The 24,136-nt window shown below is 33.9% G+C and overlaps 1 protein-coding gene across 1 annotated transcript in view; it reads right to left on the minus strand.

Annotated features, from left to right (window-relative positions):
• LOC144433982 (polypeptide N-acetylgalactosaminyltransferase 13-like) overlaps nt 1–24,136 on the minus strand; it is a 61,026-nt gene that overhangs the window by 25,645 nt on the left and 11,245 nt on the right. Inside the window, exons 2-3 of the mRNA XM_078122405.1 lie at nt 18,449–18,615; nt 8,444–8,618 (exon numbers count right to left, since the gene is read on the minus strand). Of these exons, the coding sequence (XP_077978531.1) occupies nt 8,444–8,618; nt 18,449–18,615 (342 nt within the window). The remainder of the gene's footprint in view (nt 1–8,443; nt 8,619–18,448; nt 18,616–24,136) is intronic.

The following is a 24,136-nucleotide window of genomic DNA, read 5'->3' on the forward strand; positions in this document are numbered from 1 at the left end:
ACAGTTCTTGCATGTAGATTAATTATACCTTTGCTGTCCACTTGATACATACGGAAGCGTATTAGTGCCAAGTTGTAAGGAAAAAAATAAAATTTAAAATCTCGTAATTACGAGATTTCAATTCTCGTAATTACGACTTTTTTCTCGTAATTACGACTTTTTTCTCGTAATTACGAGTTTTCAATTCTCGTAATTACAACTTTTCGATTCTCGTAATTACGACTTTTTTCTCGTAATTACGAGTTTTTTCTCGTAATTACGACTTTTCAATTCTCGTAATTACGACTTTTCGATTCTCGTAATTACGACTTTTTTCTCGTAATTACGACTTTTTTCTCGTAATTACGAGTTTTATTATGTTTGTTTCTGGAGAAATACACTTCCTGTTTCACGTGCACGTGTAGCCTGCCTGCTAGATCTGCGATAATGGTGAATCGAACTGAACTTATTTCATTTTACTTTCATCTCCGACTAAGTTACAACGAGATTTTTGAAGGAAAATAAAGAAATCTTCGTCAACTTCTTCTGCCATGACTGATCACTGGTATGATACATGTGGTAAGCCAACAGCAGTTAGTAGCAAGTCAGTTATCACTCTGAGTGCGGGATTTAGGAGTGAACCATTTGACTTTTGGGATTCCCAAGGTCCATATTTAGAAGGGGGCACATCACCCTCTCATTATCAAATATGTAGTATTGTTTTGTTTTTGGTTTGCTGCGGAGGAATGGAGTTAGAGGTAACATGGAAAATGTAAGCAATCACATCAAAATAGTCACAGCCTTAAAATTCGGAAAGTACCTTGTTTTTATGCCATTTTCTTCGCCCCCTCCATCAAGTAACTTTACCCTTAAATAGTACTACATTCTAAGCGCTTTCAACGAAGTGCATAAAATGTATTTGGAGCTTGCGCCTTGCTGATCAAAAATAGGTCACATGCTGCCATGCATGGTGATAAAAACATCGTAAGACGCCACATGTTTTATACGAACATGAACTTTACTAATATATACATGTTTTAGATTTTCATAATAATCACAGGTTTAATTTAAATCGTTCTGAAAGATTCTCGTAATTACGACTTTTTTATTCTCGTAATTACGACTTTTTTATTCTCGTAATTACGACTTTTCGATTCTCGTAATTACGACTTTTCGATTCTCGTAATTACGACTTTTCGATTCTCGTAATTACGACTTTTCGATTCTCGTAATTACGACTTTTCGATTCTCGTAATTACGACTTTTTGATTCTCGTAATTACGACTTTTCGATTCTCGTAATTACGACTTTTCGATTCTCGTAATTAGGACTTTTCGATTCTCGTAATTACGACTTTTTGATTCTCGTAATTACGACTTTTCTATTCTCGTATTTACGACTTTTCGATTCTCGTAATTACGACTTTTTGATTCTCGTAATTACGACTTTTCCATTCTCGTATTTACGACTTTACGATTCTCGTAATTACGACTTTTTGATTGTCGTAATTATGAAATTATGATTTTTTATTGTTTGTTATTTTTCAATTTTTGAATTGTTCAGACACGAATCTTATTATTTTGATGTACTAAGCAGATGTACTATAGAGTGTTTGACACGGTAACCGGTTTGTATGATTTTATTGCGTTTTTCGTTTCTTTAAAAAAAACTCGAGTGCATTAAAACAGCGAAGAATATTCTTTCATTACATGTCGGCAAAATGAATCAATAATGGATTTGAAATTGAAGAAAATAGTGTTTACCATCTGATATTTGGTAAAATTCACAACTTTAGTTTAGAATTTTCTTCATTAAGGTAAATCAGATTTATACGGTTTTGAAATTTAAAATTCAATAACGTGGCACCGTAGGTCGTTCGATCAAGTTTGAAAATGTGTGGAGACCTTTTCCACGGTTGATAAATACTTGAATATATGTATTTGGTATGGTATAATAATATTGGTTTGAGGGTCAGTTAGCCAAGTGACCTGTTTGTCGAGGTTATTGACCCTGGTATATCAGGGTGTTAGTATGAAGGCATTGGCGAGACGTCCCCAGATAGAAACTTTATTGATCCTTCTTTTAAGACGTTTCGGACCGGCCGTTAGGTCCTTCATCAGTCGTAATCCTGTCTTGTATTGGACAGTTTCCCTACATCTTCATCATTGGATATAAGTTGGAGTTGTGTCCGAATTTCAGAAGAATATCTATATGTTTAATATTGGACTCCATTATTTGAACAAATTCTTTGCTCATGATGAAGAATTCTTGTTGTTCTGGAATTCTTGTTTTGTGTTTATTATTTGGCTAAGTTCATTGACAGATTGCCTGTTTAAACATTGCAGTGAACCTACTAACTTCTTGTTGCATCCAGTATATGTGTGTACATATGTGAACACGTTATTTCATTGCCATTTCTTTTTTTAACCTATAGGTGTTATGTAATTTCACTGCTGGACTTACATTAGAGTGTTCAGTTCACCATAAATGTACTTACTACCCGATGATCGGGTGTTGTTGAGAACTCAGCTGTTGCTTATAACATGAACTTAAAATGGCAGTGTGATTTTTCCAGTTAGATATCAACTTACCGGAGAATTGTGACGTAATTACGAGAATAGAAATGTCTTTACGATTCTCGTAATTACGAGATTCAAAAAGTCGTAATTACGAGAATCGAAAAGTCGTAATTACGAGAATTGAAAACTCGTAATTACGAGAAAAAAGTCGTAATTACGAGAATCGAAAAGTCGTAATTACGAGAATTGAAAACTCGTAATTACGAGAAAAAAGTTTAAAAATTTAAAATCTCGTAATTACGAGATTTCAATTCTCGTAATTACGACTTTTTTCTCGTAATTACGAGAATTGAAATCTCGTAATTACGAGATTTTAAATTTTATTTTTTTCCTTACAACTTGGCACTAATACGCTTCCGTAGATACAAGTTTGAAATTAAGACAACTTTACAAATGCACCAAATGTCCAAATGGTAAAATATACAAGTGGACAAAGTATACTACCAAGTTGTGCTACAGTTTATTGTAACAATGATTAGGGACAAAAATTGGCAAATAAATGTACAGTATATGTATATATATTTTTAGGAAAATACAGAATAAAAAAAATTGTTATGTCCATAGTCATTCTGATTGAAATCAGATGTGAGAATACAGCTTGACTGCTTTATTTTAAGTTTACTTCTATTTATTTCAATTATTGTCATTTCGGGAAGGTGCTCACTTTCAGAACAATAAAGTCAAAACAAACAACAATATATGAAGGAAATAGAGGTAAATAAAGGAATCAAACGATATTCCCACATACATCAGATTGCTCAATAACGTACTGAGATCATCACTGCACAATTTGCAGTTGTCCCCATTAAAAGTTATGGAGAGTATCAGTCTCAGGGTTCTATATATACAGCAAAAACACTGTACAACAGAGATTTCTTTGATTTATAAGCATTGCCAGAATTACAGTGCAACTTTTTGATGAAAGGAAGAGTTGATGACAACAGCCTTCATGATTTACAGTGAGTATCAGTCTCAGGGTTCTATATATACAGTAAAAACACTGTACAACAAAGAATTCTTTGATTTATAACCATTGCCAGAATTGCAGTGCAACTTTTTGATGAAAGGAAGAGTTGATGACAACAGCCTTCATGATTTATTTCACAATTATCGTTGTGCCAAGATACATGTTAAAGAAGACAGTACATTTTATGAGCATTCTTTACGAGAACGATGTTCTCTATCAAAAGAAGTGAATAATACCTAGACCCTAATAGGATAGCCTTGAAGGATAGGTTATAAATACACAGTCATATACAAGAACAACGATATGTCTATACAACTTATAAGCAGTAAGTTTGTCAACACAGCCGTAAAATTTAAGTGTTGCCTACCACCTGTCAGAGCTGGCACTTCATAATTGCTGTCACTGTAGATGACACTCTACCATTTACTATTATGATTATCACAGTTTAACAAGCCCACTTTGAAAAAGGATCAAAATTTAGGTGTGAAAAATGGTTGTTTGATGGAACTATAGAAAAATTTGGTTCAGAACAAAATACTGATGCTGTGTAATAACATTAATGCAATGACCTGGGATTGAAACATGGCCCTTTACGTGTTAGTTAAAATCCTCTTTCTACTAGAGTCTTTACAACAATAACTAGATTGTCCATAATTCATTCTGGTTATATCTAATAATATCATGACATAAAATTAGTCTGCAATCAAATCTGGCAAAACAGACTTCTCATCAATACCACTACACCGACCAGCTGAGCTCAAAGCACAGACACAACCCACGCATTGACAGTGAAAGATTGTCAGTCTTTGGGGACAAGATGGGCAAACAAGGGCTGTAGACTTTGTGGAAGTCTTTGGGGGCATGTGATATCATATGGGCAGACAAAGCCTGGACGCAGCCTTTGGGGACATGATTTGGGCAGACAGGGGGCTGGACTCAGTCTTTGGGGACATGATTTGGGCAGATAAGGATCTAGACTCAGTCTTTGGGGACATGATTTGGGTAGACAAGGATCTGGACGCACTCTCTGGGGACATGAGATGGGCAGACAGGGGGCTGGACTCAGACATTACTAACTGTACAAGTTAATGGTAGCATCATACAAGCCTATTTAATTGACATTCATCCAATTACACTTTAGTAGGTGGACAATAAATGCCACACACATCTTTCACCTGCTAATTACCATCAAGTAGAATACTAATGGTGTTGAAGACCTTCAAATGGATCATTATGTCTCAACTACTGTTCTCAGTTATATAATGCAGCTCTTTTTTTTTTAGGAGATTACACCTTTGTAGGTATAGTTCTTAAGGTTTCACAAACAGGGTAATATGGGGAGATGTCTCTGACTGGTAAAACTTTAACAAAGATGCTGAAAATTCAGTGTCTGTGTACTAGGAACTCTCATAGTAGAAGGAAAGCCTGGTAGAATTTAGTCTTAGACTCTCTTTATCATGTGGCATTAACTCATAAAGTACTTGTAACACTGCAGTTTCAGAAATCTGAAATCAGAGAGGGGAAGTCACAGACTGGTAAAACTGCATGAGAAAGTCCCGGGATTATTCAATGCATCCTGGCAGTGGCAGCTAGAGTTGGAAAGTGTTTTTGCTTAGTTCAAGAACCCTAAGGGGATAAAATTGGGTAAAACTTGTTCAAATTTCCCAATGTCATAGACCACAGGTCTGTTTACGGGATTCTTCAAAACATACCTGCCAAGAAGTATGTGCTCTGGCTTGCGAGAATGAAATTTCTATACCACGTATGATGTACAATCATTTTTGAGGGAAATACCAAATTTGGGAGAATGCACCTTAACAAAAACATTGGGAAATCTGGTAAAATTTAGAAAGTTTCCTATATATTCAGTGTAGTAGCTAGCGCGCACTGTCTGTGAGGCAATACTTGTACAGCAGTTGTATAGCAATACTTGTAACAGATCCATGGATAAGTTGATTTATTATGCCTGATATTCATGAACTTTTGGTTCACATCAACAATAATAATTTCTACTTACAGTTGAAAATTTGAAAGAAATGCAATTTCTGTCATACACCTTGCTAATTTTTGTCAAAGTACACTAAGTCTTATATTTATACTCAATCACTTGAAATTACTTTAGAATTGATATGAAACAAGACTTTTTTTTAAATGGTACCTTTTTCCTAATAGACTTTTACTTGTATGAATAATCTGCAATCTCCTGTTAACAATATTCCTAATTTGATGGATATCTCTTAAAGTTATCTTCCCCTGAATCATTTTCAAAATTTTCTTTCATTACAACTGACTTTCTGTAATCTTTCTAACAATCCAGGGTATAATCTTTTAATTGAACTATACAAGGTATCTACTTAATAGTTCCCATAGCTACAGGCATAGCAATTAAATTAATTCAATCATGTACAGTGTATTCACCCTAAAATACATGAATATTTCATTAATTTTACAATGTACATTTCGATTTCAATTACTTCTATTTTCCTACAATTCTAAAATGTACATTTCCGTTTCAATTGCGTTTATTGTCCCCTCCAGCTAAGCGCTGTCAATTAGCTATATTGACAGATGGCGGTTCTATTAAAGAGAAAAACCACTCCAGGAAATAGAGACATTTTCATAAACTATGAATTCTGGAGAGTCATTTCATGATTTTACATCACCTAGTCTACAATTATTTGTGATTTAGGAGAAGCATCAAGTTGATCTTGTGCCTTTACAGGGTATCTTTAATAGCTATGGGCTATTGTATCGATCATGGGAATTAGCAGAAACAACCTTAACTTCAGAGTGTTCAGCAATGATACTTTTACATGTATATCAGAGTAGTAAGCATTAAAAAAGGGTGACACATATCAGTTTTACATTTTATCTGGTAAAATCAAGAAATTCCACCTCTACTGAACAGAAAAATGACTGTAGACTGTATAGTTTAAGTATTGTTTGGCGTGACTGATACAACACAACTCAAAACAGCCTTCCATATCACCACAATATTTTGCCAAAGCCTACGGTATGAGAGATTGAACGGAATATACAGTAAGTGCCGCCGTAACCAGGCTAGTAATTCCTAAATAAGACAGAAGACTGCCTACAGTTAGACATTGGCTTAACTGATTCTACACAAGACTAAACATTCATAACTCCATGATGGCATTTTGACAACTACTGGAACAGTGGCTTCAAGTTCTAGACATGATCGATCAGCTAGAAGAACGCTTACAGCCAAACTATAGTTTATTATTCTTTGGTAAGATATGGCATTTGATCATGCCACACTATCAGCTATGTTTAAAACCCTGATAGGGCTGAACAACATGTCGAATGTATCTTACAGTCTATAACAACAAATGACATACATGAATCTTACAGTCTGCTAACACAGTTTAATGCACCCTGTTAGTTCTTTCACAACTTCAGTGGTATTCTGAGAAATACTGTACAGTCACAGTACGTAACTTCTAGACATGACAGAAGAATGCCTGCAGCCAGACAGTAGTTTGTAGTCCACAGCTCAACTGATATACAATACGGCTGACTACATCTTTTCACATAACACACAATGGACAATTCAAAAAGGAAACATCACTTTGTTCTAGCTTCTAAAACACTTTAAACAACATTTTAAAAGTCTACTTTTTAAGTACAGAGAGTGGATTTGGTGTTGAATTGTTAACACAAAATGCATTCAGTTTTTTATCTTCTGAATAACATGTCTGAAACTGGAAATAGAGTAACTAAATATGCATTCTATAACACTGATTACACAAGATTACAGCTAGACTACATTTAAACCCACAAGTAATATGCTTGAGGCAGTATTTTTTACATATCCGGACCACCACTTTGAAGGTTTTATAGTGAGAAACAATGGCAAACCTTGATATTTCCCAAATAGTAAATGCAGCAAATTGTAATGCAAGTCCAAACCTGTTTCTAGTTACTTGATTTTGCACATTTTTGAGTGTTAATTGTATCACAATGTGGTTTCAGAAGACAAGTTATTCATTTTGCTAAAACTTGTGTTTCGATATCTCTCCTTTGTCAAATGAGCAACATTTGTGTTTCAATGAAAATTTCCTGGTTCCTGGCCTAAAATATGTTAAATACCAGTTCCTTTAATAAGCATGATAACCTTGCAGGATATCAACAGCATCATATTATACAGCTATAAATCAAATCTTTTATTAAACTCAAATCTTTTATTAAACTGAATTAAAGTCTAAGAGTGAAAATACTTAGAAAGAAATTAAATACAACTCTTTTTGCCGACATCTTGTCAGCAGCATGAGGGGTGTATTATTATGGGTTAGCTCACTTTGTGAGTTGGAATTTTTATTCATATTATGAACCCAGTATCCACTCATTTATTCATCATTCATTCATTCATTCATCCATCCAACCAACCAACCTTCCATCCATTCATCCATCCAACCATCCATTCATTCAACATTCATTCAACACTCCATCCATCCATCCATTCATCCAACCATCCATTCATCCAACCATCCATTCATTCAACATTCATTCATTCATTCATTCAACACTCCATTCATTCATTCATTCATTTATTCATCCATCCATCCATCCATCCATCCATCCAACCAACCAACCATTCAACATTCATTCATTCAACACTCCATTCATCCATCCATCCATCCATCCATTCATCCAACCATCCATTCATTCAACATTCATTCATTCATTCAACACTCCATTCATTCATTCATTTATTCATCCAACCATCCATCCATCCATCCATCCATCCAACCAACCAACCATCCATCCAACCAACCAACCAACCATCCATTCATTCATCCATTCATTCATTCAACACTCCATTCATTCATACACTCATTCATTCTCTCTCTGATAAAACCATAGCTAGGAGGAAGAAATGTCTTTTCCATGTACTTACCAGTTATAATTAACTTCACAGTGTGAGTCGAGGAAAACTAATATTTTACCAATGGCTTTTGAAGCACCAAGGAGTCGAGCCTTAACTAGGCCTTCTCTTTTCTCTGTGTGAAATATTTTGACTTTATTTGGAAAAGTGGATTTGAGGTAGTCATCTAGCTGCTCTTTGAGCTCAACTGTCAAAAAACAAGAATATAGGATTAGGAGGATGGAAGTTAGCATTGTCTTTTATTTGAATGGTGACTTTTTTTTAGCTAAAACTTCTTGGAAAAAGCCCACTGAGGTGTGAAAATAGTCAAAGCGTCAAGCCTCATTTACAGCTGACTTTTTAATGCTCAAAACTGTAACAAGAATGCAAGATAAAGGTAGAATCATATGTTATTGAATAGTGACTTTTTTGTGTTGAACATCTTGAAAAAGCCTGCTGAGGTGTGAAAATAGTCAAAGAGTCAAGCCAATTTTATACTCAATTACAGCTGACTTTTCTCCATTTATAACTGTAACAAGAACATGTGACTCTCTCTCTCCCCCTCCCTCCTCCCCCCTCCCCCCTCCCCCCCCCCCCCCCCTCTCTCTCTCTCTCTCTCTCTCTCTCTCTCTCTCTCTCTCTCTCTCTCTCTCTCTCTCTCTCTCTCTCTCTCTCTCTCTCTCTCTCTCTCTCTCTCTCTCTCTCTCTCTCTCTCTCTCTCTCTCTCTCTCTCTCTCTCTCTCTCTCTCTCTCTCTCTCTCGGCATTGCAAAATAACTGTTCTATCGGTAATTGTATCACAATAACTGGAAATTTCCTTAAATTTTATGACATTATTTTGTATTGTGTTTACATAAGTTTCATAAAAAGCAATTCTTACAATTCTTAATTTTTTTTCATGTGAGACTAATTCTATAAATCATCAACATAATTATTATTCAGGTATTTTAATCAACATAAATTAAAATTCAAATATTTGTATATGGTTATTACAACAGTTATTGTCACATAATTACAATGATACATGTACATTGAATTCAAACCGTGGGAAACAATTTCAAACATGACATTCCATGTGTTTGAATTCATTGCTTTGTGTGTTTGTATTCATTTACTTCTATGTATTTTTAATGTATACATAAATTTGTATATTTCTTTTCTTGACACTGCGTAATTAGACGTTATTCCTCAATATTTTTCTTCATTCAGCCAAGGGAAATATGAGAGACCTAATCGATTTTTGTCACAACAAGTCACTCGATGAGTAGTGACAACCCTTAGGTCACGAATATTTTCCAGCTGAATGAAGACAAGTATTGGAGAATAACATAATTATACCAGTGCGAGTAATATCAAAGAAATTTGGGGAAAGTAATGGTAGTTTTGAATGTTTTGACTATATTTCTAAAACAGCAGAACCAGTGACGTCGACACGTGTTGTCGTGAGATAGACAAGCACTGTCATGAACAACCAGAGTATATATTCCATATTTTTTGTTGTAAATGGTTCATGCATGGTATAAGAGACCTTGGCTCAACAGTCAATACTGAGCAAAATTATGGAGATTTCAAATAGTCTTACTTCAAGATACTGTCAGCAAACTCGTAGTCCAGTACTACTCATGCATTGATCTCAAGATTTCTCTTTGGGCTGATGAGATGATTTGATACAACATGAACCAAGTAGACTAGCAAATTCATAAAATATCTTTAAAATATTTGATCATATAAAAAAGTCTTGCAATAAAATATTTTACCTGTGACATTGACAACTGCTACAAGATATGACATAGCAAGCTGTGAGCTATATAGACTGACTGATCTGATTTTTGTGAGGGGTGGTGGGGTGACTATTTTGGGAGGGAATGTGCCGAGTAGGATTGAAGGGGGTGGGGTGTTTACCCATAACTATAAAGTCTTCTCAATTTTTCATTTTATATTCCTGCCATTTTTATTTTCCCACTATTTCAGCAAATTTCTCCCACTCACTACTGTCATTCATGGCTCAAAATTAACTTTTTTCCTCTGGTAGTCCTACCAATTTCAGAAAGTGCTAGCCCAAGGATGGTGACCAATAGTCCTATATTCCTGAACTGAAAACAGAGTTCCTCTACTGGAAGTATGTATACTTTTCTCTCAGTAAATCTTCCATCATTTAAATCATTGCATAATCCCTGGTAGCCTTAGCAGGCTACCAGCTGCAACTAAGGTAGCCCCATAACACGAATTGTCGTCTGTGGACATGTGACTACTGTTAATTTCGAGCCCTGTCACTGTAGAATGAAAACTGCTTTAATTATATTCAATTCTTAAAAATTTGTGAATTCTGATTTGGTAACTTTTATTGTGATCCAGATTGTAAATATCAAAGATCAAAGCCATATTATACTACATACAAATAATTAAAACTGTACCACGAAGTACATGCCTTGACTTGTCAAGCTATGGAATGTTCAAAGATTAACATTCAATCCCATGGACCTTCACACCACAATCAAGTTGATCAGTACACAAACTTTAGTCAAACACAAATTATCACCTTAGATCTGCCTCTATACCTAGGTCACACCAAAATATTGGCTTTTCCCTCATGTACTACAAACCCTTGTCAACACCAAATTGATCTTTCATGGTGCAATTATAAATACACAAACTGTTTTATATGGGCTATAAAGGTGGCATACTTAAGATCGTTCAGATAGTAGATCCCTTTTTCTCACCGCCTGTGCAGGTGTTAGGGTGTTAGAATTCTTTTGTTACTATAATTTACAATGAAAAATAAAACCAGTCTAGTGCCGGATGGAGGAGAACGCACGTCAAAGAAAAGTTGACAGCATGTGTGTTGAGTTCTCAAGTCAAACATTCTAAGGCCTCTTGAACAAAAAACAACCCTAATACGTATTTCTGCCAGTAAAATGCTACGTGATGTATAGTTAATAGGTTGAAATAGATTCCGCCATAGACCTAACACGGACGAAAGTAAGATTCTCTTTGTAAAATGCCGACAGAAACACATCCCTTTTGTATAAGGAGTATAATTCTACAAGTGCGCTATGGTTACAGGAAGATTTGTATAGCATGAGTCAGAACAGACTGTGCAGCTTCTAATCAGACTAGGCTTCTCTTTCATGTGATATCATGTGTTGTATCTGATAGGGTGGCACAACACATCATATGTTACAGACTGCTGGTGTCAGATCGTTGTGAATTATTCTTGTTCTGAACTGTCTGATCACTGTTTGTTTTCAGTCAAATAGCGATAAAAACCACAGACAACTACATGTAGTTGTCTGTGTAAAAACTGACAATACATGACTCCTATATTTGTTAAGTGACAATATCATTCACAATTTGCTGTTTCTCCTGATCACCCACAGCCATTAAATGAGGTCTCATTCTATTTTGTTGTCATTGCCTCATCGCATCACTGCTTGGCACGAAATAAGTATGATCATCACTGCTCCCTCAAAGGATTTTGAGAGTGCAAATTTAAGATCATAAGTATGGTGACGGGAGCATGTCAAGGCTGGGAAGGGGGGGGGGGGGGAGATAAGGTAGGATAATACAAGATTTACTATAAGATACGGTTAGATTAGACAAGCCAAGAAAAGATAAGATAAGATAAGATAAGATAAGATAAGATAAGATAAGATATACTTCATTGCATCCTATGATTGAGGACAGACTTGCTCAAATCCCTGGTCTTTTTTCACTCTTTATTTGAAACATAATAGTGTTCTTTTGTATGAAATAGAGACCCGACATGATTGCAAACAGTCAGGTGAACACTAAGCCCATAGGGAGACTACTAGTATAAACTGGAGGAAAATAAAAAATAAAAAGTTGACCAGTTTCCTTCAAAAATTTGAAATGCATAACAAATTCAAAGCATTTGAAGATTATGAGACAAAGAAAAAATCTCCCATGGGACTGGTATCAGTCCAAATTGAGGACTAAAACTCATTTTGTACATTTAAAAAAAAAAAAAATATATATATATATGAAACTATACTTACTTCAAATATTGTAACTATAGGTTTGTTTAATTTTACCGTCTTGTACTCAAAATAAAAATAAAAATGTTATTTCCTCAAGCTGACACAGCTATGAAAATCAGGAGAGATTTTTCAGGGTCCATAAACAACACAACTGACAGTGTCGTTAAAACCTTGATAAATGTGAACACACTTCACAAAACTACTCAAAAGATTAACTAGAAAACATCCCATCTGTATTAACTACAGTTCAATAATTAGCAGTTACCATTTCATTAGTATGTCATGTGTGTAGTATCAAGTAGTGCACAGTTCAAACTCTACGTGGGGCCCCCTACGGGACCATGCAGTCATCAGCAACTTGGTCTGTTTTCAAGTGTACCTGACAAGCATTCACTTTATTTCAATTGATGGATCTAATGCAGTCCTAATTTCAATTCCTACACATACATATACAGTAATTGTGTTATATCATGTTAGTGTGTTGGCATCTCCATAGAGGATAAGTATGGCCATCAGAGAAATCAATTTTAAGATTCATTTTATGATGTTATTATTTGCAATATATTCAAAATATATTATTAAGAACTGGAGGTGTACCATGTAGATTACATTTTTTTTGTAAGGTGGCAATAACGTAGATACAATCTATACCTGAGCCCCCCTCCCCCCAGGTATTTTACCAGTGTTCCCTACCAAAATTACAGTATCATGCATGGCAAACTATGCCAGTTTTACCAGATTTCCCCCTTTATTACTGGGGAAGTGTATGTTCCTGCTCTATGGGCCTAACTGGGCCAGCAAGTGCTAACCGATTACCTTAACAAAAAACACTGTATTAGAACTTGAAAGTTTTTCAAAATTCAATAACTTTGAGCAATATATTCTTCTAAAGGTTAATTTAATTAAATTACCATAAAGACTGAATATAACAACAACAGCCATTGAAGTATTTTTAATATCATGTTGTCAAAATTTATGATGTTGAAGCATGCAGAACAGATAGTTTATTTAATATGGCCCAATTAACGTCTGATTTCAGTAATATTGGGGAAAGCTTTGATGCACCGACATCCCTGTATACTAAAAAGAACAATAACCATTAACATTACAAACAGTCTCATACTGTACATTAGGTGCAAACTTTTAACAATGTTCATGTATGCGAAACAAAGAGTTTATTTGATGTGGCCCAATTAACCAATGATTTCTCAGTACTAAGAAAAATCTTTTGCTGCACCCACATCCCTGTATAATAACTAAATCATCACATGTACCAAAGGAGTGTGAAAAGCGACAGTGACTCACTCTATGAATGAGTGCAAAACTAAATTTCCTCATTAAGACCCTGGTTTAATAATTGATCACATTACAATAATGTACGGTGTAGATATCCCCTTTTTTCTTTAAGTCTGTCATGTGATGGTGGAAAGAACTGTGGACAAGATTGGTTTTTGAGGAAACAAGATAGCTATTTCCTGCATATCCATTCCTACATCTGCAAAACAGGAAAACATCTTCCCGGGAGAAGTTCTAAGAAAAGTTTAATGCACTTCCTTTCAGACCGTAGGCACGTTTACCGTTTATAACCGACAGCAATCAAGCTAGCATATATGCTGACATGCGTAGTTCACCTACATCTTCATAATGCTGGAATTGATCTATGGAATCTAGCTTCAATAAAGCTTTTATCCAACTTATATATATAACCTGTCATTTCTACAGGAAATTAAATGTAATATGTACAATGTGAAATGAAATCCTAATGAAATATTATGAGTTATGAAGGTCAACATGATACAAGTTATTACTCTATGCAAACATTGTAAATTTCTGAAGATAAAAACAACCTACATGTAAATAGACTTTGACGTACACTGTACTGTCATATTTTCATTTCCTGATATGTCTTGTACATGATAAGAATGTCATAACTTTTCCAGCGCAAGTTATTGTGAGTGATGGAACAACGCAGCAGATACTGAAATTTATACCTCTTAATCAGATACACTTATTTTTCTGGGGTTTTTTTCTTCTTCTTTTTGTTTTTAATCACAGGTTTTATTCTAGACTACACGTCAAAAATAGGACAGCATAATCTTGTCACTACAGACAGTCTCGTAATCTGACTTGATCTGCAAATAGTCCCAGCCTCATAATTTACAGCCTAATTTTCTGCAAGAGATTTGAGTCAGTCAGTTAATGCAGTTTAAACTGCATGTGATTATTCACTGGCTAGTCTAGAGCTATCCGTGGCATCGAATCTCTAGATCTCTCTTTACAGGTGATGAGATTATTTGTTATTGCATCTAGGCTAATTCACTGCTATATTAGCCCTACACTATTGACTGTAGTACACTAGTAGAAAAGTTTTGCGATTTACACTTTTCAGCTAGTTTTCAAAGACAAATTTTTACTGATTACCAAACTGGTACATTGTGTTAATAATGTGCAAGAATGCAGTTTATTGTTTTAGTCACTACTTATTTTCCCATTTTTGTTTTCCCGTGAAATAAACAAAATTAAGTCTCTGGCAAAAAATGTCCAGTTAATTTACAGTACATTTAACCATGATATTTTCAAGACTAGAAAATTCTGCCAATATTTGATCTGCAACTTGTTCAAAGAGAGTAAATTTTGTGTATAATTGAGACCACTGCATTGCAACGTGATAGTGAAAACTGCCAAACTATCATCACTTACACAATACATTGGATGTACATGTATTATCATTTCATGTCTTTCTTATATTTTCTTTCCACTGTTTGTGTAAAAGTTACAAATTGTCAAATTACTGGCCCTAGGTGATTCATGTTATTGTTTAGTCATACAATACATGGCATCCTAAAAGTGTTTTTAACTTCATGTCAGTTAACTTGAACGGACACGTAGTTGAGAGAAATTCAAGCTGCTTATTAGATTTCCACATTCTACATTATATAGTCCTTCTCAGAGCTCAAAGACATTTGCCATGATGAAAAATCTAGTAAGATAAATTTTATTCCATACCCACATTCCAAAATGAGTGAAAAAATATATGATATTTTATTCAGTACCAAGTCATCACACTTTTGTAATTTATCATTAAGGTTGCCATATTGATGAGGATTGGTATTTATTTTGGCTTTTTAATTTATAAAACAATTTTATCATGGCTTCCTACTTGAAAAAATCAATGTGAAACAACACCTCAAGTCCGTGTTTGTAACCAAATAACATTGCAAACAATTCATAAATGTGTAAAATGTTTGTTATTGTATGTACAATAACAAACTTTTGACACATTTTTTTTTAGCTTTTTGCAATGTATTGAGTTCCAAACACACACTTGGTCAATGTTATTTCACATTCATTTTTCAAGTAGGACACCATGACAAAATTCTTTTATAAATTAACAATTCCAACAACAACGAAAAATACCCAATCCTCATCTATATGGCCACTTTAAGGTTTGCCAGCAGTAAGACACTATTGGAACTACTAGGAGAGAGTGATATTTGCTGTTACAGGAAGGATTTTCCAACAGGAAGACAGTAACCTGAGTATGAATGGAAGCAATCAAAGAAACGCATTTGCTGTTAAAGTATGGATTGGCAAACTGGAAGAAAACGTCAATTAACTATTATTTTCACTCAGAATTTATTTTTAGTTCAAATCCATTCTGTGCAATCCATTAGACATGTACATGGTCACAAAATAAATAAATAAATAAATAGCATTTTCAACAAGAATAGCAGGCACCGTTACTACACCACTTACTACTTGTAATAGTATATTTTCAACAAGAATAGCAGGGGGAGGCTACTGCCCTTATTTGAGTGTACGTATGTGTGCCACCCTTTGGGCGAGTTTGCTAGTCATTTGGTCTAAAATGGGGTCTGTTTTTTTTCGAGCTGAAGAGTCTAAAATGTGGTCCATTGTCCTTTACGAAATCATAACTGCCATTAATTGTCTCAAAATGTTGCCTCAGTAGCTCTTATGGAAAATGCATTTAGATCTAAACTTTCATCTTTCAAAAAGCCTGCAATGGTCTGAAATGGGGTACTGATTTTTGGTCGAAGTGGGTCTAAAATGGGGCCTGGGGTTTCCAGCACTGGCCACACACCCCTAGCAGAGCTGGCCACTGCACTGGTACCCCTCCCCCCCCCTCAGGGCTATTAGTACACCGCTAATTGCACACCTTTCAATCAATCATCTTCATTTCCTGGAGCTGTGTATACATACACAAACTAATACAATTAAAAGATTACAAAATGGACAGAGGCAATCAAATAACATCACCAATGTTGGTTTTGGAGATAAGAATCTTAGAACATATACTTCCATAAAGACAATTTGCTGACTATGCACTTATTTTCAAAATATCAAAGTTCATGCACTCCAAGATAATGTATCTTAAAGTGTTGGCAGTTTTTTAATGAAGATGATGACCTATATCAGCCAAGGATAGAGAATATTAAGTCTTTCAGTTTTATAATGGAAAGCTTGTCTGATGAGTATCTTAAACATGATCATGCATTACAAATTGCCAAGAAGTAGTACAACTCAATTTATTTCCCTGCGTGTAGAATAATGGAGTATGGATGATAGGCTAAAAATTGATCAGAAATCATTAAAATCACTAGAAATTACAATTATTACAATTATCAATATTATTAGAAATTAGAATTATTCAAATTATTGCAAATAAGTCGAATTATGAGACAGTAGAATTATTAGAAAATATTATACATAATCTATAAGAATATGAATTCTATGGATTCTAGGCTAATAACAGATTAGAAATTATTAAAATCACTAGAAATTATGATTACAATTATCAAAATTATTCAAATTATTAGAAATTAGAATTATTCAAATTATTAGAAATTAGATTTACTCGAATTATGAGACAGTAGAATTATTAGAAAATATTATACATAATCTATAAGAATATGAATTCTATGGATTCTAGGCTAATAACATTAGAAATTATCAAAATCACTAGAAATTACTATTATTACAATTATCAAAATTATTCAAATTATTAGAAATTAGAATTATTAGAAAATACTACTAAACATAATCTATAAGAGTCTGGATTCTAGGCTAATAACATATAGAAATTATACATATTATCACATTTTTCTTCCACTCAATTAGCCAGAAGAAATGCGAAAGAAGGGTTCACTTTGATTGTGGCCAAATCATAGGGACACAGACTGTTTGTATTTTCATACTGAATGATATTAATTATTATTACTGTTATTATTTAATTCTTAAAGAAACGTGATACACTACGGCTCAGCACATTGTACAACAAACTAACAACTAAAGATGAAAAAGAATACAACAGCTATGAAAACACACCAATAAAATGTCTCAGAAGAAAGGATACAAATGACGTATTGACAAATTGCTTGTCGGTTAAAAGTTCTTTCAAATACGAAGGATAAAAATTCAGAAGACAGCCAGTCATTGTCTAATACAGCCCATTTTGAGTTACTGTGGCTGTTTGATATTGGCACGTAGAAACAAATAAGAAACTGCATATAAGTAATAGCAAGATTGCAAATTCCTGCTACATTTTCTCTATTTCTCTATTATACCACAACTACATGCAGACATACAGGCACCAACATTTTGACAATTATGCTCAATTTTAGAATAGGTGGGGAAGGTAGGTATTTTTTTTATTTTTTATAGATATTTTTTTTCATATGTGAGTGTCTAGTTCAGGTAGTTATGTTTTCTGTTGTTTTCCATATGTTCTCTCTGTGTGTGTTATTGGTTTCTTCCCATCAGATGTACAGCCATTACAGATTGGAAGAACAGTTTTATATTGTCGTATATGTCAGTTTCCGCATCCACTATTTCTCGCGAGATTTCACAATTTTTGCTATTTCATTATTTTTTTCTTGAATACATAAAAATGTTTAGGGTCAGCAGTGAAAAACTAGGTGGGGATCAGGTTACCGGAATCAAACAATTTTTTTTAGACCTTACTTTCATTTTACAGTATATTTTCTAAAAATAAAAATAAAAATGTGTAATCTTTTACTCACCTTTATCACTAAAATCATCTACTAGTATAACCTCTTGGAGAAGTTTATGTTTGGATCTATTAATAACACTATATACAGTTCTTAGTAGAGTTGACCAGGCTTCATTATGAAATATAATCACAACACTAGCTGTGGGTAAATTTTTGCTGTATCTTACACTGTCACATCTGCAACAGAAACAGAGTATAAAGTATTTAGTACATATACATATTTCATAGGCAAAGACAGATATCACAGAATTGATGTCAAGACTATCCTTATCTCTTGACTGTACCACACCTGTGTATATAGCAACACACACACACATAATCCATTTTTCTGATAATGGATATATATGACTGACTACATAGGTTATTTCAATCATTACTAATGCCATTAGACATAATGATATACCTTCATGTCGGGGTCAATATTTTATAGGTAGTAAGGAGGTAAGATCTACCTGAGTTCCCAGGTCAATTTTAGTGTTTCCCCCAAGTGTTGTAGTAAGTGGGTACAATCTACCCGAGTTTCCTATACTAACATGAAATTGAGTGAGTGAGTGAGTGAGTGAGTATGGGAGGGGAGGGAGGGGTTCAGTGGGTGGGTGGGCAGGCGTAATGGTAATGGTCCTGAAACCATAGCAAAAAGAATTTATGATAACAAAGATGTCATATTGAATACTGACTTTATTGATTACAATCAAACGAATCAAAAAAGATCTGTAATGAGTTATATATTTATTTTTTTTAATTTATATATATATATATATATATATATATATATATATATATATATATATATATATATATATATATATATATATATATTATGTATATATGTATATATATATAAATATATATATTATGTATATATGTATATATATATATATATATATATATATATATATATATATATATATATATATATATATATATATACACAGGTATACATTATATATATTATATATATACACATGTATACATTATATATATACACACACATATATATACATGTATGTGTGTGTGTGTGTGTGTGTGTGTGTGTGTGTGTGTGTGTATTATAAAGTAGGCTGCCGAATGAACCACTGTGCCCCATTAAAAATGGCATGTAGTAAGCCTGTAATGGTAGCAATGTTTAGAATACCTTGAAAGAATGAATGGTTATTTTATCATAGTAATAAATTACATATCAGTATGTATGAATCAAGTACAAACCATATGTGTGCTATGCCAGCTGTTCACTTACTAATGTATATGTCTCATTTATGGCATATCAAAATGAGAGGAATGTTGAAGTGATTTACAAGTACAGCTTATTTTTACTTTACAAATATCAAGAGCTTCACCACACAACAACAAGAGTAATACTTATATTTTATCATTGGTCTAGACAATTATTTAGATAGCTTCACCAGAATTCTAATTTAATTTCTATGCTTGGTAATCAGATTTAGCCAAGTGAACCATCTCAGCTACAATTTTCTATTGATTTCCCTTATTCTAACACTGTAACAGACTACGTTCTATAAATTTGATAGTCTAGATGCAATGCTTCAAAGTCGATGTGCCCCGGACTTCTTGGTAGTCGAGATACAATATTTACTAGTCATGTGTCCTGAACTACTGCTAGTTTGGTAGTCTAGATACAATGTTTAGTAGTCTACATGTATGTGTCCTGGACTACTGCTAATTTGGTAGTCTAGATACAATGTTTAGTAGTCTATGTGTCCTGGACTACTGCTAATATGGTGGTCTAGATACAATGTTTAGTAGTCTATGTACCCTGGACTACTGCTAATTTGGTAATCTAGATACAATGTTTAGTAGTCTATGTGTCCTGGACTACTGCTAATTTGGTAGTCTAGACACAATGTTTTGTAGTTTATGTGTTGTGGACTACTGCTAATTTGGTAGTCTAGATACAATGTTTAGTAGTCAATGTGTCCTAGACTACTGCTAATTTGGTAGTTTATGTGTCCTGGACTACTGCTATTTTGGTAGTCTATGTGTCCTGGACTACTGCTATTTTGGTAGTCTATGTGTCCTGGACTACTGTTAATTTGGTAGTCTAGATACAATGTTTAGTAGTCTATGTGTCCTGGACTACTGCTAATTTGGTAGTTTATGTGTTGTGGACTAATGCTAATTTGGTAGTCCATGTGCTCTAGACTACTACAATTTCTAGCCTTGTTCACACTACAACTGATCAACTCTACAGTATACATACATGTAATTATCAGTAACGAAGCTGTGGGTATGGGAATACCAGTTACTGTATTTTTAGGTCTACTGAGTTGTGTAGACACAAGTCTTGGCTTTCTATAACAATGGTGAGCTAGAAATAAAAACAGACAGGTACATGTATATACAAGTTTTGATGGTAATGTCAATTGATTGTTTTTGTACATAGCTTCAATAGTAAGCTGGGTGGTCAACCTGAAACAAAATGCTTGCCAGGACAACCATCACGCCCCTATCATCAGTCTATGTTGTACCTAACTACTAAATCATGATGATATAACACATTTCTAAGCTTGTTCACTCTCAATAATGGTGGTGTTTTAGGTACTCTAAGAGTCAGAATATATCATTACAGTGACCATCTTGCCTGCTACCTAACGAGGCTTTGTTGGCAAAGTTGTAATTGTATTTTATCTCACCTACTATGGAGGCTATGCTGTACTAGAAGATATAACAACTAATTCATTAATTGTGATGATATAACATATTTCTCTTGGCTCATTCACTGTAACAGTGGCATTTAAGATACTCTCAGTCAGAATATATCATTTCATAACACATTATTTGCTGTCAGGCTTTAGTGATTGGCTAATATCGTATCACATGGTATGGAATACTGACCCATAGTGACCTCATTTTGCATATAGGTTACTATTTGCGTTCTATTTCCACAGGGCAATACTCATAGCACCAAAGTATTTGTTTTGACTATATGGAAAAAATATGTGCCTGAGAATGTGATATACATATGTTATAAAACACTTATTGCCTGGCCTTATTCGGGCACTAGTACAGCTTTCAGCTTCGGGAATAGTTACTATATAACACTTCTCATGGTAATAGATGACTGCTAGTGCCCTCATAGCCAGGCAATAGGTATGAGTGTATAAAAGTGACAATCTCACCTACAAGAGGGGAGGGGAGGGGGCTATGTTGTACTTCAAGATATTTACTATAATTTGTTAGTATAACACATTTCTCTTGGCTTATTTACCCTAAACAGTAGTGTTTTAGGTACTCTAAAACAGTCAGAATGTATCATTACTATTACACATTTCCTGTACTAAATCATAATATTACTGACAATATGAGAAACCATTTGAAATTAATATCTATTTCCTGTAATAAATCTTGAAAATAACTTGGTCAAGGAAGAGCAAATTACTGGCCTAGGGATAGTGAATTTCAACCAGACATTCAAACAACTGTAATTATATAACACACACAACTAAAGTTGTACACATTCAAACAGAAAAGATGGGATTTATACCTTAGTAATTCTATGTCACAATAATTTGTGCGTCTTCATCATGGTTCTCAAGTGCATTGAATATGAGTAAAAACATACAGAATTACCAGGGATTATCCCCCCCCCCCCCCCCCCCCCCCCCCCCGTTTTTCTTAAATTAAACTTGTAATTCTTAATTATTTTATTTTCCAATAAATGCCTCCAACAATTGTTCATTCAGCTTGAAAATACTCATGACATGTCGGTTTTGCCACTGCTTATCTTAGACTCATAGTCACAAGGCCTGTTGTGTACTTTGCATTTTCCTTGGGTGAATCAAGAAAAATATTGGGGTAGTAAATAAACGTTTCAACAGCGTATAACAAATAATTTTAAAACCTGGAATTTTCCTAATTCCAAATTTCCATTTCACCCCAAATGGCTCATTGTTTGTCTACAAATAAAATAAACTGTCTTTACTTTTTGGACGAATGTTGGCATAATATTGCATATTGTGTTGATACAGCTAAACCGATGAGGCTTGGTGTTTCACTGATGTGATATGATATTTATTACACACCCTCAGATAACTTCTAATACAAAAGAAGCAATTACATAGGTGCCAGTGCACAGTGGGAATGTAGAAGTAGTCAGGTTGATATGTTGATTATCAGTTAGAAAATAAACAGTTGCAGCCATTAAAATCATCAAGTCCATGTGTAGTGTTTTCACCAGAAGCCTGTTTCTACTGCACTGTGAAAGAATATCAATGTTTATCAGTGTTCAATGTGATTGGATAAAGTATCCTACTGTATGTGTTGTGTATCTGTTATTGTTAGTCTAGAGTTGAAATATGTCTAGCGCTGTGTCAAAAACATAATGTCCCATGAGTGAAACACCAAGCCTACATCATTTTAGCAATAATGATAATTCGAGAAAAAGCACAAAATGTCAAATTTCATGAAAACTACTTTGAATATGGTAATAAGGTTGATCCCATTGCAGACACAATCAGGATTATCAAATTACAAAGTGACAAGTTTTATATGACATTTATAGATAAGGAATCATTGAATTAACTGTATCATACAAAAAATCATCAATCACAAGTGACATGAAAACATAATTTACCTAACACCCAGAAATATGTAATTGTTACATGTAAACCAATCAATCACGTATCTGATATTTTATCATTTGATTAACATCTGCCGACATCTTGTATTTTTAACATCAACAACTCCACAGAAGCATATTTCATGAGTGAAAGCGGACAATTTTAAACATATCCCCTGGCATATACATGCACATAATATACATCATGTCAAAACAGATCTATCAAAGTTCTATTAATGTGTAGTGAAAGCCTTATACAATGCATTCATGATTACATATACAATGTTTTTGTTAACAGCAACATGTAAAGTCTACCATTGTTCACAGTTTTACTCCCGAGGGGTTTCAATGTTTCACAATTTTCTCCTGGGGTTTCCTCCAAATGCCATTAAAATTTCAGATGTATTATGGAAAAGTAGTCATTTTATTAGATTTCCTTCTCTTTGTTCACAAAACTCGTACAATATTTTTGTAAGTTTTACACATCCAATAACTGACACACAGGTACAATATTGCTGTTGAAAATGGTACATATAATTAAATACTATAATGAAATACTATATTTTTGCTACTACAAAATTTTGCAATCTTACAGTCTTCAGCTAGTTTTCAAAGACTAATTTTAACTAATTACCAGATTTGTACATTGTTTTCATGTAAAAGAAGGCATTTTAGTCACTACTTATTTTTGCTTTTAAGTTTTCAAGCGAAATTACCAAAAATATAATCTTCAGTGAAAATTTCCAGGTTTACAGTAATAGGTGAAATTTAGCATAGTTGTAACTCATTTAGGTACTTTAAAATGCAATTATTACATTAATGTTGTTATTTTTGTCAGATTTCATCCTCTCGTCATAAGTGTTTGTAAAAACTTTAACAAAAACATAGATAGAGTTTAGAAATGTCACAAGATAAGAGGGGTCAATATATATTTGACATTTGTGGAAACAGTTGCAAATGTATCAAAATCCCTAAAATCAATCAAACTATTTGATGGCAAGAACTTTCTGGGGGTTTTCTCAAGGGGATTTTCTGCAGTATTATTCTTTTGCTGTCTAGGGAAATGACAAAAAGTTACATTTATAAATTCATCAGTAGTAATGGTTTAGCTGTGTGTAATCT

The sequence above is a fragment of the Glandiceps talaboti genome, chromosome 4 (genome assembly GCF_964340395.1).
Source record: "Glandiceps talaboti chromosome 4, keGlaTala1.1, whole genome shotgun sequence".
Lineage (NCBI taxonomy): Eukaryota > Metazoa > Hemichordata > Enteropneusta > Spengelidae > Glandiceps > Glandiceps talaboti.